This window comes from Pseudopodoces humilis, chromosome 8 (assembly GCF_049639895.1).
Source record: "Pseudopodoces humilis isolate 2021_Gansu_Grassland_sample_001 chromosome 8, ASM4963989v1, whole genome shotgun sequence".
In the NCBI taxonomy this organism is placed as follows: domain Eukaryota; kingdom Metazoa; phylum Chordata; class Aves; order Passeriformes; family Paridae; genus Pseudopodoces; species Pseudopodoces humilis.
This window is the reverse complement of record NC_142207.1, coordinates 26608264-26621878: the sequence shown is the minus strand read 5'-3', so window position 1 is coordinate 26621878 and position 13615 is coordinate 26608264. Positions and strand designations below refer to the sequence as shown.

Here is a 13615-nt window from a genome sequence, read left to right as displayed (position 1 = left end):
GATGCAACAAATAAAACAAAGGCTTCATTAGTTTTTATTCATTTTTCCTTTATGTACCCTGGCTCAGGAGATTCTGATCTGGAATCACATTTCGCACTGCAGAACGATCGCCTTCCTTTTGGCTCTGTTACCAGAAATGGAATTGTGCTGCCCTCTTCCGGGAGATCAGGAAACAAGAACCTAAATGGCAACACACGTAACAGCATTTAAGCTCAGGTCAACACGTTTCCACAGATCTCAGCACCAAGGCAAGACTGGAGAGAAAAAGGTCAGCAGAAATAATACATGGTAGGCCAAGACAGCACAGCTAACACACATACAGTACCAGCTCCCTGGAAGAAAACTTAGGAAGGCCAACCCCTCCAATGCCAAGGACACCTTTCCTACATTAACATCACTTCCCTCCAGACGAGGCTTTAAATTGTTAATAATTTGGAGTATTTCTGCTTTCAGATTGGAAGGACACAATTAAAGCTGTAATTATTCTCAAGAATATAAGCCAGGAAGATTCGTAAGATTCATAGAAAGGTTGTTCATCCACATTGGTAAGAACTTTAACACCATATTGGTGAGAATACACTGGGATTCCCTATCCTCACTAGTGTTCTATACCCTGTGAACACTGCCTTTGCACAGCACCGATATCCACAGACACTAAATTCTAAATCCATTGTTCCAGGTGAGCTGCTTACAGCAACACTTTGAAGTACAATGTAGGATGCAACACACTAGGTGTAAAGAGTTTACTTTTTCTATTTTTGACAAAATATTCATGACTCCTTAAAAAGATTAGGAAAATACAAGCAACCCCCAAAATCAAGTAACAATGCCAGCACTTTTGAACTGTACAACACCCGACAGCTCCCGTGCACAGTACAGCTTTTATGAATTCAGCAGTACTTTGGCTTGGAAATGAGTCTCGTTACCTGACCAGCTGGAAGATGCGTTTGAGGTAGGACTTGATCTCTCTTACAGCCTCCTGCAGCAGTCGCCGATTTGCTCCTACTCCAACATAGGTCATCCTGTAGACGGCCACCAGTGTTTCCACCAGCTTGCCCAAAGGATGGAGAGGAGTATCACAAGCCTGAGACAAAGGATATTATTGGGCCCGTCAGATAGGTAAATGGCAGACAAGTTTAAAAAAATTGAATCCAAGAGACATGGGTGAGAGCTCCAACAACAGGCTTTTAAAAAAATATTACAAATATCTCAAAAATGAGCTATATTTAACAAATTACCATTTGGATTATAAAATTTCTATGTCAGCTAAACACTATTTATAGGAGTCAAGACAGTACAAGAACTTGTGCTACTACTTGGACTAATCATCTGTCCAGAACTCTTAAAATTAACATGCAAAAATCATCAAGTATTTCAAGATGCTTTGCTGGGATCCAACATTAAAGAATGAAAACAGTAACTGAACAGAAAGAGACTTTAAGAGAGCATTCATTAGGTATTCAACAATATATTAAGTCATGATAAGCAAGTGATGAGCAAGCATGAACTATGGATTACAAGAGTGCAAATATGGAAGTAATTAGGAAAGCCATTACAAAGTGAGTTTGATGTCATGCTTTGCCACGCCTTATTGTGTGAGCATTTTAGCCACAATACCTTCATCAAATATTTTTTTATATTTTCATATTTTTCCAGGGTGAAGGCACCAATGTGTTGTGGAATGAACTCCAAACTTTCCAGTGTCTGAGTATGTGAGCGGGTCAGTAATTCCGGGCTGCAGTTTAAAAAGACAAACATTGTACAGGATGAGACACACCATGAGGAAAAAAACCCTATCATTAACAACTCAACTAGTAATAAACATCAGTATGTTCCTGAAAGGGTTTGTAGTGCCCAGCAGTAAAGGTTATGATCCATCGTGTTTTGCTTGCTGACACATTTGCTAGGAGCCAACCTGTCTTTGTGCTGCCGTCGGTTGGTGGTCAGAGCCACTGCAATGTTGTCCCAAGCCTTCCATCTGTCCCCCTGGCCAGGGCTCTCACAACCAAGCTGGTTCCAGCATTCTTCAAATACTGCTTTCCATTTCTCATCAGGGGACACTGCCAGGATCCCAAGTTTCCGCCTAACAAAATGACCAGTGGGTCTGTTAAAACCAAATAGCAACGAAACAACACATTCAGCTTGAAAACCAGCCACGGCTAATGTCAGTCATCTCTCACACTGTCTTACCAAAAGCTGACAGACTTAACAGTCCCTACTGTGAACCAAGTTTTATCACTAAGAATTAAGTTAGAGCCTACTACTAACGTCTACAAGAGAGAACAGCTATGAACTTTGTTAGTTTTACTCTTTCTTGCAGCCTTCTAGGAAGCAGTACAACAAAGGGCTGGTGCTTATCTTCACTACTGGTATTCATTCAGAAGTCTCAGGACACATTCATGTAGCAAGGACACAGCACAAGTAAGTCCCATGTATCTCACTGTCCTGGAGTGTACAGCTAGCACAGCTACCCACATAAATACCAAGGATGGGGACACAGCTTCTGACCCTGAAGCAGTAGCTACAGATGATGTTGCATAACATGTTAGGGATGTGCTGACAGAGAGCAAAACCAGCTCAGGCATCGTTTCACTCACTGCCAGACAATGCTCAGGGATCATCTACAGCCAAAAGAAAACCAAGAGTTCTTCTTCCATGTATATAGATAAAGATATCTCAGACATATAATGAAATTTAGGGCTTTGAAAAGCTTTCTCAAAACAAATAATTGCTCTCAGGGTTAACAGTTCTATCTTGATTTAAATCAAGTGTCAGAAATTGTCAGACCTTTCATTAGTATTTCTTCCAGCACATTTGAGATGAGAACTAGCAACACAGGTATTTCCCCATGCTGCCAGTTTCACAAAGCAGAAAAAGTAGGCTCTAAGCCTTTTCAGAAATTATACCAGAAGATTTTCAACTTGAAGACAAGTCAGAAGAGGGTAGATGAAACCTTTATTTCACAAGCAATCCTCAAAAATATGTACATACATTTATTCATAGACTCCCTACTGGGGTAAAAAGCAGACAGCTGCAAAGGCTGCAAGTGTTCAGTTCAGCAGGGAGGCCCTGCTTAACTTGCATGCTGTTGTAGGTGTCAGCACTGTCAAAAGAAATTACCAGAGAAAGCTTCAGGAAGCCAACTGAGAAGTAATCTATGCAAAAATATTAGAGCCGTGTTTCCAATTTTAATCTGAAATTTCAGAGCACACTTCCAAGATACTGAATCCCATACAGCAATTGCTAAACCATTACATGGTGCTACCACATACCAATATCTCACCATCAACTCTTTACTTAGGTTTCTTCTACTCAAAGATTTATCAGTTAGAACTTCAACAGGTTTTGGTGTTTTTTCCCCCAGAAATAATTAAGCAAACTGCCCTAATGCATCTGCTATACAGAGGGGTTTAAGGATACTTTTCAAAGTGATCTTTCCTGAGACATTAAAATGCTCTTTTGCAAATCAGCACCTTTCTATTTTCTTACACACTGTTTGGAAGAGGTGGAGGATCCAGTCAATCCTACCCAAATATATATCCCCACTGGCATATTAAATGACCAACTTAATTCATTAAGTTGCTAACAAAGTAACTGGTAGAAGGCAGAGAGGTCTGTGATTAACTTAACTGCTCTAATGGAACTTTGTCTTTCTCAGGAGCTCAAAAGTCAGCAGCAGCTGTGAACTCAGGTTTTACCAGTCAGTTCCACTGTAAACAAAAAAATCTGAGACTGCTAGAGCTCAGTAGCAGCACATCAGCTGTCCTGTAATTTCATGCCACTATCTGCATATTCAAGTAGTAATTAAAGCAAGAATAACTATTAAAATATGTTTATCTTATTTCCTGAGCAGCAAGAAAGAGGAACAATGTGTTTCAAAACCTCGCTGTTTCCTTGGAAGTATTTTTGACTGGTCTTTGAAAAAAGACAAATGTTCTGTTCCTAAATATTACTGAACCATATAAGAAATTATTTATTATTCAACACTCACAGTGCTTTAGGCTTGTCCTTCTCATTCTCATATAAACTAGGTTTGAAATAGGTTCCTGTGATTTTTATTCCAGATCCCCACTCTCCACTGAAGAGACCTTCAATGTAATCTCCATTTGGCAAGGTCAGTGTTCCCTTGAGAAAAGATAATTAAAAAACTTAACTAACATCTATTGGGAACGAAATTACCTTTTATTTTCTTAGATGGTAACAGTGTACAAGTGACAACTGTAATACCAACCTTTCCACTCAGAGTCCAGTTATCTGAAAATTCCCCCTCATAGACTGTATCATCCTCAGAAAGCAGAATTCCAGTCCCCTACAAAAAGAATCAAAGAACACAAAGCAGTAATTATAACAGAAGATCACACCACAGATCTAAAGATGCACTTTAGAAAATCTGTCATTAATTCTTAGCAAATAGTAATTTTTAAGCTCTTTCTGAAGTAGTCCTAGGTAAAACAGTGCAGGGATAATAAAGTAAATTCTAAAAGAATGGACAATAGATTAGAAGAACAAAAGGTTTCCACAGCCTAGCACACACTTATCTGCCTCAGAAAGCTGCCACACTTAGAGAAGTCCCTAAGCCCAGAGTCCGGTGTCCAACTCACCATCATTTTGTTGGTGCTGAAGGCTCCTTCGTAATACAGTCCAAACTGAGTAACCACAACACCATTGCCTTGGCAAAGATCATCTTGCCACATTCCCATGTACTTCTCTCCTCTGAAGAAAAATGAAGTAGAAAAAACAGAGTCTAAATAGTACATTTCTAGTCTTTCTTTGGCTTTACAGCCACATTTGACCATTACAGAAATCATCAGAAGACAGTCATAGAGCACTTGCTTTGGGTCTGTCAGTCTTGTTTCACCAGCTCCATAGAAATACCAACTCTTTTTGATACAAATTAATTAGAGTGAACTTTCTTTCCTAATTCACATTTCAAATTTGCTATATCCAAGCAAGCTGATGATCTAAAACTTGTTTAAATAATTGTTTTACAACAATGACAGCAGGCAATAAAGAGTGTCTGCAGCTATTCCTTGTTTGTCTGTTTTGCAGAGTAAGTGCAGAAAACAAATCCTGATGACAACAAAGATACACAGATTACCTCCCCGAGACCAGAAACAAAACTACATCAGGGCATGTTTGAGTAGCTCTGGAGTGAAAAGCAAATGCCACACTCCTCCTTCACCATGAACTAACACTGCATTTACAAATTCTGGAGGTGAGAGAATTTGCAAGAAAAGTTGGTATCCATTTATCCTAGGTAAATAAATGACTAAAGAAAGTATGCAGATACATCTTGGCACTACAGTGTAAGAACAACCACCACCCCTGAGCAAGATTAAATGCAAAACTGACATCAGGAAATACCTAGAGATGTTATAACAGCTCTGTTTCAGAAAAACATCCCCCCTTCACACTCTAGACTTTTGCCCGCTTGGCTTTTGAAGTGGGCACTCAGTTAAAACAACAACAGTTCCTTGGGCTTTCACCAGAAGCTCTTCCCTGAAAAACAACCAAGAAATCAGTGACTGAAAGAGACACTAGATTGATGTGTGCTCAGGGTTCATTTACTGCACATATTTAGTCTCTGAGACCATCATTTCAGTAATCTGCCCTGAGAGGAAGCATCTTCCCTCCATTGCATTGGCAGAATAAGCCAATGGAAAACCTGAGTATGAGTTGAAATTCATGGGCACCATTATCTGCCACTGAATAACCCAGTCTCATAGGCCTGAGATGAAAGAATACTCCTCACATGAATTTGTAACACTTTCAGCACATGCACAACACAACACCTCAGTAAGACACCATATTCAGAGCTAGTTTTCAGGCAGGAGTAGGACAGAAAAAAACACTGCAATCCCTCTACTATTCACTCCAGAAGCAGCACCAAAAAGCAGCTCCTACACCCATTTCTTTACACCATCAACCCAGAAAGCCCAGCAATAAAGAAGAAAAAAAGAGACATGCACTGCTACTGGCACTAACAAATCAAATCCTTTCCTATTCTTTTTGCAATTGCATGTCATACCTGAGTTTCAAGGATTTGTGGAAGCATTACCTTGTGATATCATCAAAAACTCCATAACCACTCTTCTTGTCCATTATCCACTGTCCAATGAACATACTGGGAGAAGAAGAGGTCAGCTTCCCACTGCGCAGCAGCCCGTGCCCGTGCCGCATGTTATCCTGAAAACACCCCTCATACACCTCACCGGTAGCATAGCTGGAACAGCAACAACAACACAAGAACAAGTAAGAGTTCCATCATCTACTGCTCTGTTGGGGGGCTGGTTTTGGAGTTTTTGATTGATTTTGTTTCATTGGGTGTTCCCCCCCCAAACAGATAAACCCTCTCTTTTTCGTTCTAGGAATTTCACTCTAACCACACCAAGCAGCAACTAAAATTAAAGTACATTTAGGATAAAAGTGATCCTTTAATACAAGTTTTTGGATGCTTTGTTGTTTTAAAGCCACTCTCTGCCTAACAAGCAAGGCCACTGGAGGTTATATTTATCTTTCAGAATAAAGAATCCTTTCTTACTGCAAGGTGGCAGCAACATTAGAGCAGACATTAATAAAAGACCACTGTACAAGTTACATTGTGATCAAAGCAGAAAAGCCACACGAACTTCGACTACTGATCTGCAATGTAGGAAAGCTACACACAGAGTCTTGGTCAGAGCATTAGCCCTGCTCTCCTGCAGCTGTGCAGTGACAGCAGCACAAATGCCACAAGTTACCTGTACACTCCATGCCCACACATTTTGCCCTCCTTCCAGTATCCCACGTAATGGTCCTCTTTATTCAGTGCTTTGTTAGGCACTCTGTATTCACCATACCTGCCAGTGCAGAGATGGAACACAAGCAGCTGTAACACCAACACATTTCATTAACAGAGCAGACACACACCACAGAGCCATTCTGAAATCAGAATGCTCTCTCTCATTTTTGTGCATCTCTAACTACAGCAGTCACAAATTATATTTCTTATATAATAAAGCAAGAATTCCAGCATCGTTAGGTCAACTTAGTCCATACAAATACTGCTCTCACAGGCACACTGCAGCATTTTTCTCAGGCTATGAGTCTTTTTAAATTTTAAGACTGTTTCTACCTTTGTTATTTTCTTCAGCTCTCAATAGTTCAAGTGCACTCTATTCCAGAGAAAGATGAGGACATGTATTGCTACAGAAAAGATTTTTTCAAAAGAAGCTAGCTTCCAGTTATGCTCAGTGACAAGGAATTATTCACAATTTCAGTACGCCTGAAAAGAATGAGATACACAACTATACTTATTGATTTTAATCTCCTGAGGAGATCAAAATCCAGTTCTGAAGGTTGTCCTGAGCGCATGTCCACCTAACAAGACACTGCTGTTAAGTGCTGAGACTATAACATGCATACTGAAATACAAATATAAACCCTCTCTTTTGATTTGATAATTTCAGCAATTACAGCTAAATACTAATCCATTTATTTCTGGTTGGAACTTGTTTGCAGTATTTCCATCTCTAACAACCCTAAAATCTCCAGGATTAGTTACACTTAGTTAGAAATGACCCAAGCTCTAATCTTGTTTTATAGTTTGACATTATACCAATAGCCAAGAGGAATTTTAAAAAGCTGTCTGCAGTCAGACCCCATTTCAATTTCCCCTCCAACCCAATATTTTGAAAATACATCTGGAAGCCAACTCCCTCATATATTTTTATCCTGCCCAGTAGACATGTCTGCCCACAAGATGCGTATCAAAATGCCTTTGGAAATAAGTTAATCTCTCAGCCTCAACAGTGCTCTAAGCAGATTCTTAGCAATGACATCCACAGATTAATTCAATGCTGTATAATACAATAAATTATTTTCAAGTGGTTCTATTTGTTTCAGCAGATAACATGATAATGTCCAGACCTTCCATTCAGCCTGCTTTCAGTCTCCTCTGCACTAGTTATCTTCATCATCACGATCACACGCTCTCATTAGTTTTCACCCAAATCCTGAAGTCTCAATTCAAAGTTTTGTCTCTTTGCTAAATTACTAAACCTTTGCTCTACCAGATATATAGCAAAGAAAACACAAGAGAAGATGCATCACTATGTTGTAAGAAAGGTCAGTAAGACTCACTGCAAAACCTTTAATTGAAAAAGGTTTTATTGTTTTCTCCAACAACAAAAAGTATTTCTTGCCTGGCTCCACAAGTAGTTAGAATATCTTACCCATCCTCCAGCCCAGTCCGGAAAGTCCCAGAGTACATTCGTCCATCTGCCCATTTTAGGATCCCTCTGGAGGAAAATACAAACCCACGAAAACATTTAAGATAATCAATTCACTTTGCACTTTCCAAATACCTTCTGTGAGTGAGCCTACTTATTGTTATAGCAACCCTCTTTATCTTGGTTTCAACAGCTCCATTCCAATGCTTTTACCTTCCATGGGGTTTTCCCGAAAGCCACCTCCCATCATAAACAGCATCCTTGAATCGAGGGTCCTTGTAGAAGGTGTATTTGGCACTGCGAGAAATAGGAGGTTCCTGTCTTGGCACATTCCCACCAGCTCCATACAGAATCATGTCAGAAGTCCCTCTAAGGGCCTGATCCACTGCTTGGCTTATTGCCCTCAGCCACTTGGTCTGCAACAGAAAGAGGTTCATCGCAGAAATTAGCCAACACCTGTCTTTGCACCAGCTCTCACCTTTCACAGCAAGCACAATCACGTCCCTGGCACTGCTCAGCACAGGGCTGTGCGCTGCAACACTGCTACACTCGGGCACCGTGTACAGCCAGGCTGCACACTCAGCTGCAGAAACACTTCATTCTTGGGGAATATTCAGGCAATCCTTCTCCAATTTGGTTTCACAGTAGGGGAAAAAGCCTAATTTGTATCACCAAAGCAGTGTCAAATTTGTAGAAATGCGCACCTTCTCCTGTGGTGTTGAAGAAACAAGAACAAATTGTTCTTCAGGTGTTGTAATCTTCAACCCATTCCTACATGGGGGAAAAGTATTTTAATCTGTGAAATTCCATCCTGAAACCCCAAGGTTTCTTAGAACAGTGATATTGTATCTTCTCTTCCCTACCCCAGATAGCATTCCCTTCAAGTTAGCAATAAAAATAAGATACAGCAAAGAAGACTTGCTTCCCTCTCGACCACCTTATTCTTTCTGATGTTTACACAACTATTTTTAAGACCTAGAAATACATTTTCTGAAACAAGAAGAAAGGGTAGACATGGCTGCAGTCACTGTATTCCATTCCAAGTTCACAATAATTGGTTATAAAATGCTCATCTTTCCCAAAATATCAGATTATTTCAGCATCACCAGCAAGAGTACTCACACATTACCAGCTTCTTCTGAAAGAGCTTCTACCCACAGTGTGGACAAGGGAAAAATATGGTGTGTTGAGAACTGTATGAAAGGAGAAGGGAAACATCATCATTACTGACCCATTAACCCGGCCCCATTTTTTTTCCAAATGGTTTCTTTTTTCCCTTTGTTTGAGAACTAGGAAAAACTGAGCATTAAGGAGTCCCGTAGAAATTTCTACCACTTTGTTCAAGAAACAGCCAACAGAAACTACGCCAGCCACAGGGCAATGCAATCAAGTGTTAAAAAGACATGTAATTTCAGATTTATTTTTACACCGCCCAAACTTCACTGTATGAAAAATACGTAATGTTGTTTGAAGCAGAGAAGAGGTTTTATTCCTGGCTACAAGCTGGCTCACCTGAGCATGAACCAGAGCATCGTTGAAGAGGATGAACCAGTTCACGGAGAACCTTCCCGCATGCTGCAGGGACAAGCCCCGATTGCTGCTCTCACAGATCAAACGCCGCTCTGGCTTCCGCAAGGAGTCCTACAGGTGGGGTCAAAAGCAAAACAACACAATCCCACTTCTCACTCTGACTTCAGCTCAGTGCTTTGGTCTTTCACTGTAAAGGCCCAACCTTTCTAAAGTAAACAGTACTACAGCAACACCAGCTGGAAAAAATAGCAAGTGCAACTGGGACAGCAGCATCAGTAATAGACACAGGCACTAAGAGCAAGAGATTCAAGCTGCTAATGGACTAGCAATCACTACCATACCGTCATTTTCCCAGGGAAGGTCTTCCAGAAGCCAAGGGTGTATTCTGCTTCTTTCATTTTTCTGCTAAGATGGACAGCAAGGCTCTCATAACATGAACTAGAATCCTGCAGCTTCTGGTATTCTGGAGATGCCTGTAGGGCACAGGGTAAGACAGAGCTGAGGACGTTTCTGAACCCCTGTACCAACACCACCAACCAAGCTGCAATACAACTGCTCATTTTATTAAATCAGTACTGAGTGCATGACAGTTGGTCTGGGTAACAAACAGAGCAGACCGAATTATTTTCTTAGTCACAGTTCTGCTGGTGTGCTGATAGCTTTTAAAAATCACATGAAGGTCCCTGAATGTTACAAGGAGAATGATTAATATCCAATTAGATTATCTACTTTCTTGCAGCTTAACAAGCCGTATCAGAAGTAGTGCTCATAAATGCAGGAACAATGTTCTAAATTACTATATTGGGCTAAATGTATAAGTAGTTACTGTTCCTGTTTAGTCATCTTTTATTTAAAAACAAAGTAATTATATACATCTAAATGGGTGGTAAAAGTCTACCTAATATATATGTAGTGTTTTTAGTAAAGTATTACAGCCAGGGGTAGCTACAGCAATGATGCCAGATGAAACTGAAAAGCAACAGGCAAACATCAAAACAGTATATTTGCAATTAAGCACCAGGCACACAAACAAGCTATGGCAGGGTAACAAGTTTCTACCTGTCACGTGGTCTGTGCTGGTGGTGTAAGATTATGCAAATAAATCTACAAGATCTTTCCTGCAGCAAATAGAAGTTTGAAGTAGCTCCTCTGAGGAATAAGCTATTTCTAATTACCTGGCATTTGCTTCACACAGTTACTTCCAAGCTGTAAGTTTCATGTGTTTATTTATTGAACTATAGACAGAAAAGCCATCCTACCACTTCAAAACACGTGGCAAGCTTTAGCAAAGTTCTGGCATAACTATGAAGTCGTCCGAATGGCATGAAAAACAGAGCATTCAAAACTTCCACTAGCTGGAGGTTTTCCTCATTCTTCTCAGACAGTTTCTGTAACAGCTCCTGGTTTTTACTCAAGAAGTCTCTAAATGATGGGACCATTAGGGAACACAGGGACGAGAGAAGAAAAAGACATTAAGACATCAGTGATTTTTTTATGTAAATGAGCCCAGATCACTCCTTTTTGGATTATCATAAACCAATAAAAATTATAAGGGCAAATGCATGCTGCTTATTCATCTATTCACAATTTAGTTTGAGGAAGTACAGCAGTAAAGACATGTAGCTAAAACTGCAACACAAGACTTGTTTTTTACTTCTAATTTCATATGCCCAGCCATCAAACTGGCTGAAGGAAGTGGACTATGTTGCTCACTTGGAGTGTAACCAATCAATTGCCTTTTTCCTCTTCACCACTTGATTAGTAAAGAACAAGCAGGTGGAAAGACTTCCCCATTGCTTTTAGAGTGGTAAGTTTCTAACACTTGATTTATACAAGAAGGCCTGAAGGAATCTTAACTTTGTGCTAGTGCACTTCCCTAAATATACTGAAATAATTTCTTCCCCCTGCTGTTGTTCAAGGCAGGTGACCAGTTCTTCCCCTAACTACAAAAATTACATCCTACCTCAGCGAAAGGCAGGAAATCTGTTCAATCCTCAGTCTGATTTCCAAGAGGGAGAACTAATCTAGTTCAGAGAAGAAGAGGGAAATTATTCTGAAGACAGTATGTTAGCACACCAACCCAGGATTTCTTCATCAAAAGGAAAGCACACCTATTTTCCCTCTCCTTCACTGTATGTGTGTGCTCACTGGTGCTGGCACATAGGACACTTGCTCTGAAACACATCCAGCTGGGAAACATTTAAAGCACAAGCTGCAAGAAATCAGGTGAGGCTGAGAGAGCAGGCCCCAGGGACAGCAGAACACATCAGAGTTTACAGCAGGCTCCCTAAGAATGCTACACAATTAGCGAGATGCTATCCCACACAAAATACTGTACCTTGTCCAGGTCTGCTAGCAGTATTTAAGAGCTCTGATACCGAACAAGCCTTGGGAATAAAGTCTTCTTTAGAGAAAAGACTGTTTTTCCAAATTTTAAATTTATGCCTCTGGACAGCTCACTATTTATAATTTCGAGATCCTCACATGGAGGTTTCTCTGTTGAAAAGCACCAAAGAATAATAGACAACACTCACTACAGCTTGTCTACTCTTTTAGAGGATATGCTCAAAAACCCACCAGCTATGGAGACTTCCATTGAAGCTGGTGCTTTTCTTCAAGTCACAACTACATCTAATGCACTCATGCTGCAGAACATACATAAAAGATGGGCTGACCCCCTTAACCACATACTTCAGACAGTACCCCCCAGGGAAGGAGTGGGGGGAAATTCATCATTAGCAGCAAAGCTATTCTTAGCTTTCCTTTGCAAGGAGCAGGACAAAATTTGCACAGCATCTCTTCCCTGAAGTGTTTTTTACCTAATGAGACCCTGGTTGCAGTAGGAGAAGCTGTGACACACAACAGTGACAACTGATGTGATGAATTCAGCATGGGAGATCTCAGTATGAGTTATAAACAAGCTTATACTTGAACTAAGATTTCCTCTAAGTCACCCTAAAAATCCTGACCAATGAAAAACAATTCTTAGTGTCTCTCTGCAGGGGGATTCTGTATTTAGACTTTGGCATTGGTCCTCAAGAGCAGAATATTCTTTGTCCTAGGTACCTGCGTTTGCAAGAACTTCTAGTACCATAATTTACACTGCATTCAAAGTAGTCCATAAACATTAAAGGATTTACTCCCAGATTACAGAATCTGTGAAGCCACAGACAAATTAAAAATTACCCTCAGTGTAACTTCTTCAGAGCACTAGGGTGAGAGATCCAGTGTCATTACTTTATTTCCTAGAGAAAAATACTCTATAGAAATGAGAAAAAAGCTTTATGATCTAGAAACCTCAACTGTACTGTCTCATGTCTTAAAATACAATTCCTTCCTTACATTTACAGCATCTATGCATGAAAAAGAGCTAAGAAACCTTGAGAGGCAGAAAAGATGCACATGCAGAAATCTTGTCTTTGCATTATTTTAAAGCACTTCCATAAACTTAAAGAATTCAAATGAAAGTGAATTCACATTATCTACTGTAGATAATTCTCTTTAGTATTTTCTTGACAGCAGTATTTGAAAGAATAAACAGGAACGCTGAATAATGATGAACATTTAACCTCATTTACCTAAAGCTTTCCAAAAAATCATTATCTGAACTCTATGTTTCTTCAAAGGAATTTCCAATAACAAGCTTTCTTCCTCCTTTCTCCACCTTCAAGATGAACTAACTAAACTCAGTAGCATTTTAACCTAAACTTTTATCACAGTTAGGAGGAGGTAACTTTCTCTTTACCTGAAGGGAAAGGAATAAGTGCACTCAAGTATGTAGAGACCAAGTCTCTGTATAGTCATTACTACACACATGCACTCTCCATTCTTTACAGTTCTTTGCTAATTGATAAAGATGTCCAAAAAATGGTGAA

At 39.9% G+C, this 13615-nt stretch overlaps 1 protein-coding gene across 3 annotated transcripts in view; it reads right to left on the bottom strand.

The window, feature by feature from the left end:
- Positions 1 to 13615, bottom strand: part of ALS2 (alsin Rho guanine nucleotide exchange factor ALS2) — a 32673-nt gene that overhangs the window by 4870 nt on the left and 14188 nt on the right. For 2 of the 3 annotated variants that reach the window (XM_014249441.2, XM_088058826.1), the window contains 16 exons: positions 11000 to 11162; positions 10082 to 10213; positions 9723 to 9851; positions 9333 to 9403; positions 8915 to 8981; positions 8424 to 8626; positions 8214 to 8279; positions 6741 to 6839; positions 6059 to 6223; positions 4602 to 4713; positions 4232 to 4309; positions 3992 to 4125; positions 1916 to 2104; positions 1618 to 1735; positions 927 to 1084; positions 58 to 180 (listed from right to left, as the gene is read on the bottom strand). In XM_014249441.2, the coding sequence (XP_014104916.2) occupies positions 58 to 180; positions 927 to 1084; positions 1618 to 1735; positions 1916 to 2104; positions 3992 to 4125; positions 4232 to 4309; positions 4602 to 4713; positions 6059 to 6223; positions 6741 to 6839; positions 8214 to 8279; positions 8424 to 8626; positions 8915 to 8981; positions 9333 to 9403; positions 9723 to 9851; positions 10082 to 10213; positions 11000 to 11162 (2007 nt within the window). The remainder of the gene's footprint in view (positions 1 to 57; positions 181 to 926; positions 1085 to 1617; positions 1736 to 1915; positions 2105 to 3991; positions 4126 to 4231; positions 4310 to 4601; positions 4714 to 6058; positions 6224 to 6740; positions 6840 to 8213; positions 8280 to 8423; positions 8627 to 8914; positions 8982 to 9332; positions 9404 to 9722; positions 9852 to 10081; positions 10214 to 10999; positions 11163 to 13615) is intronic. The other variant, XM_088058825.1, reaches the window with a different exon arrangement.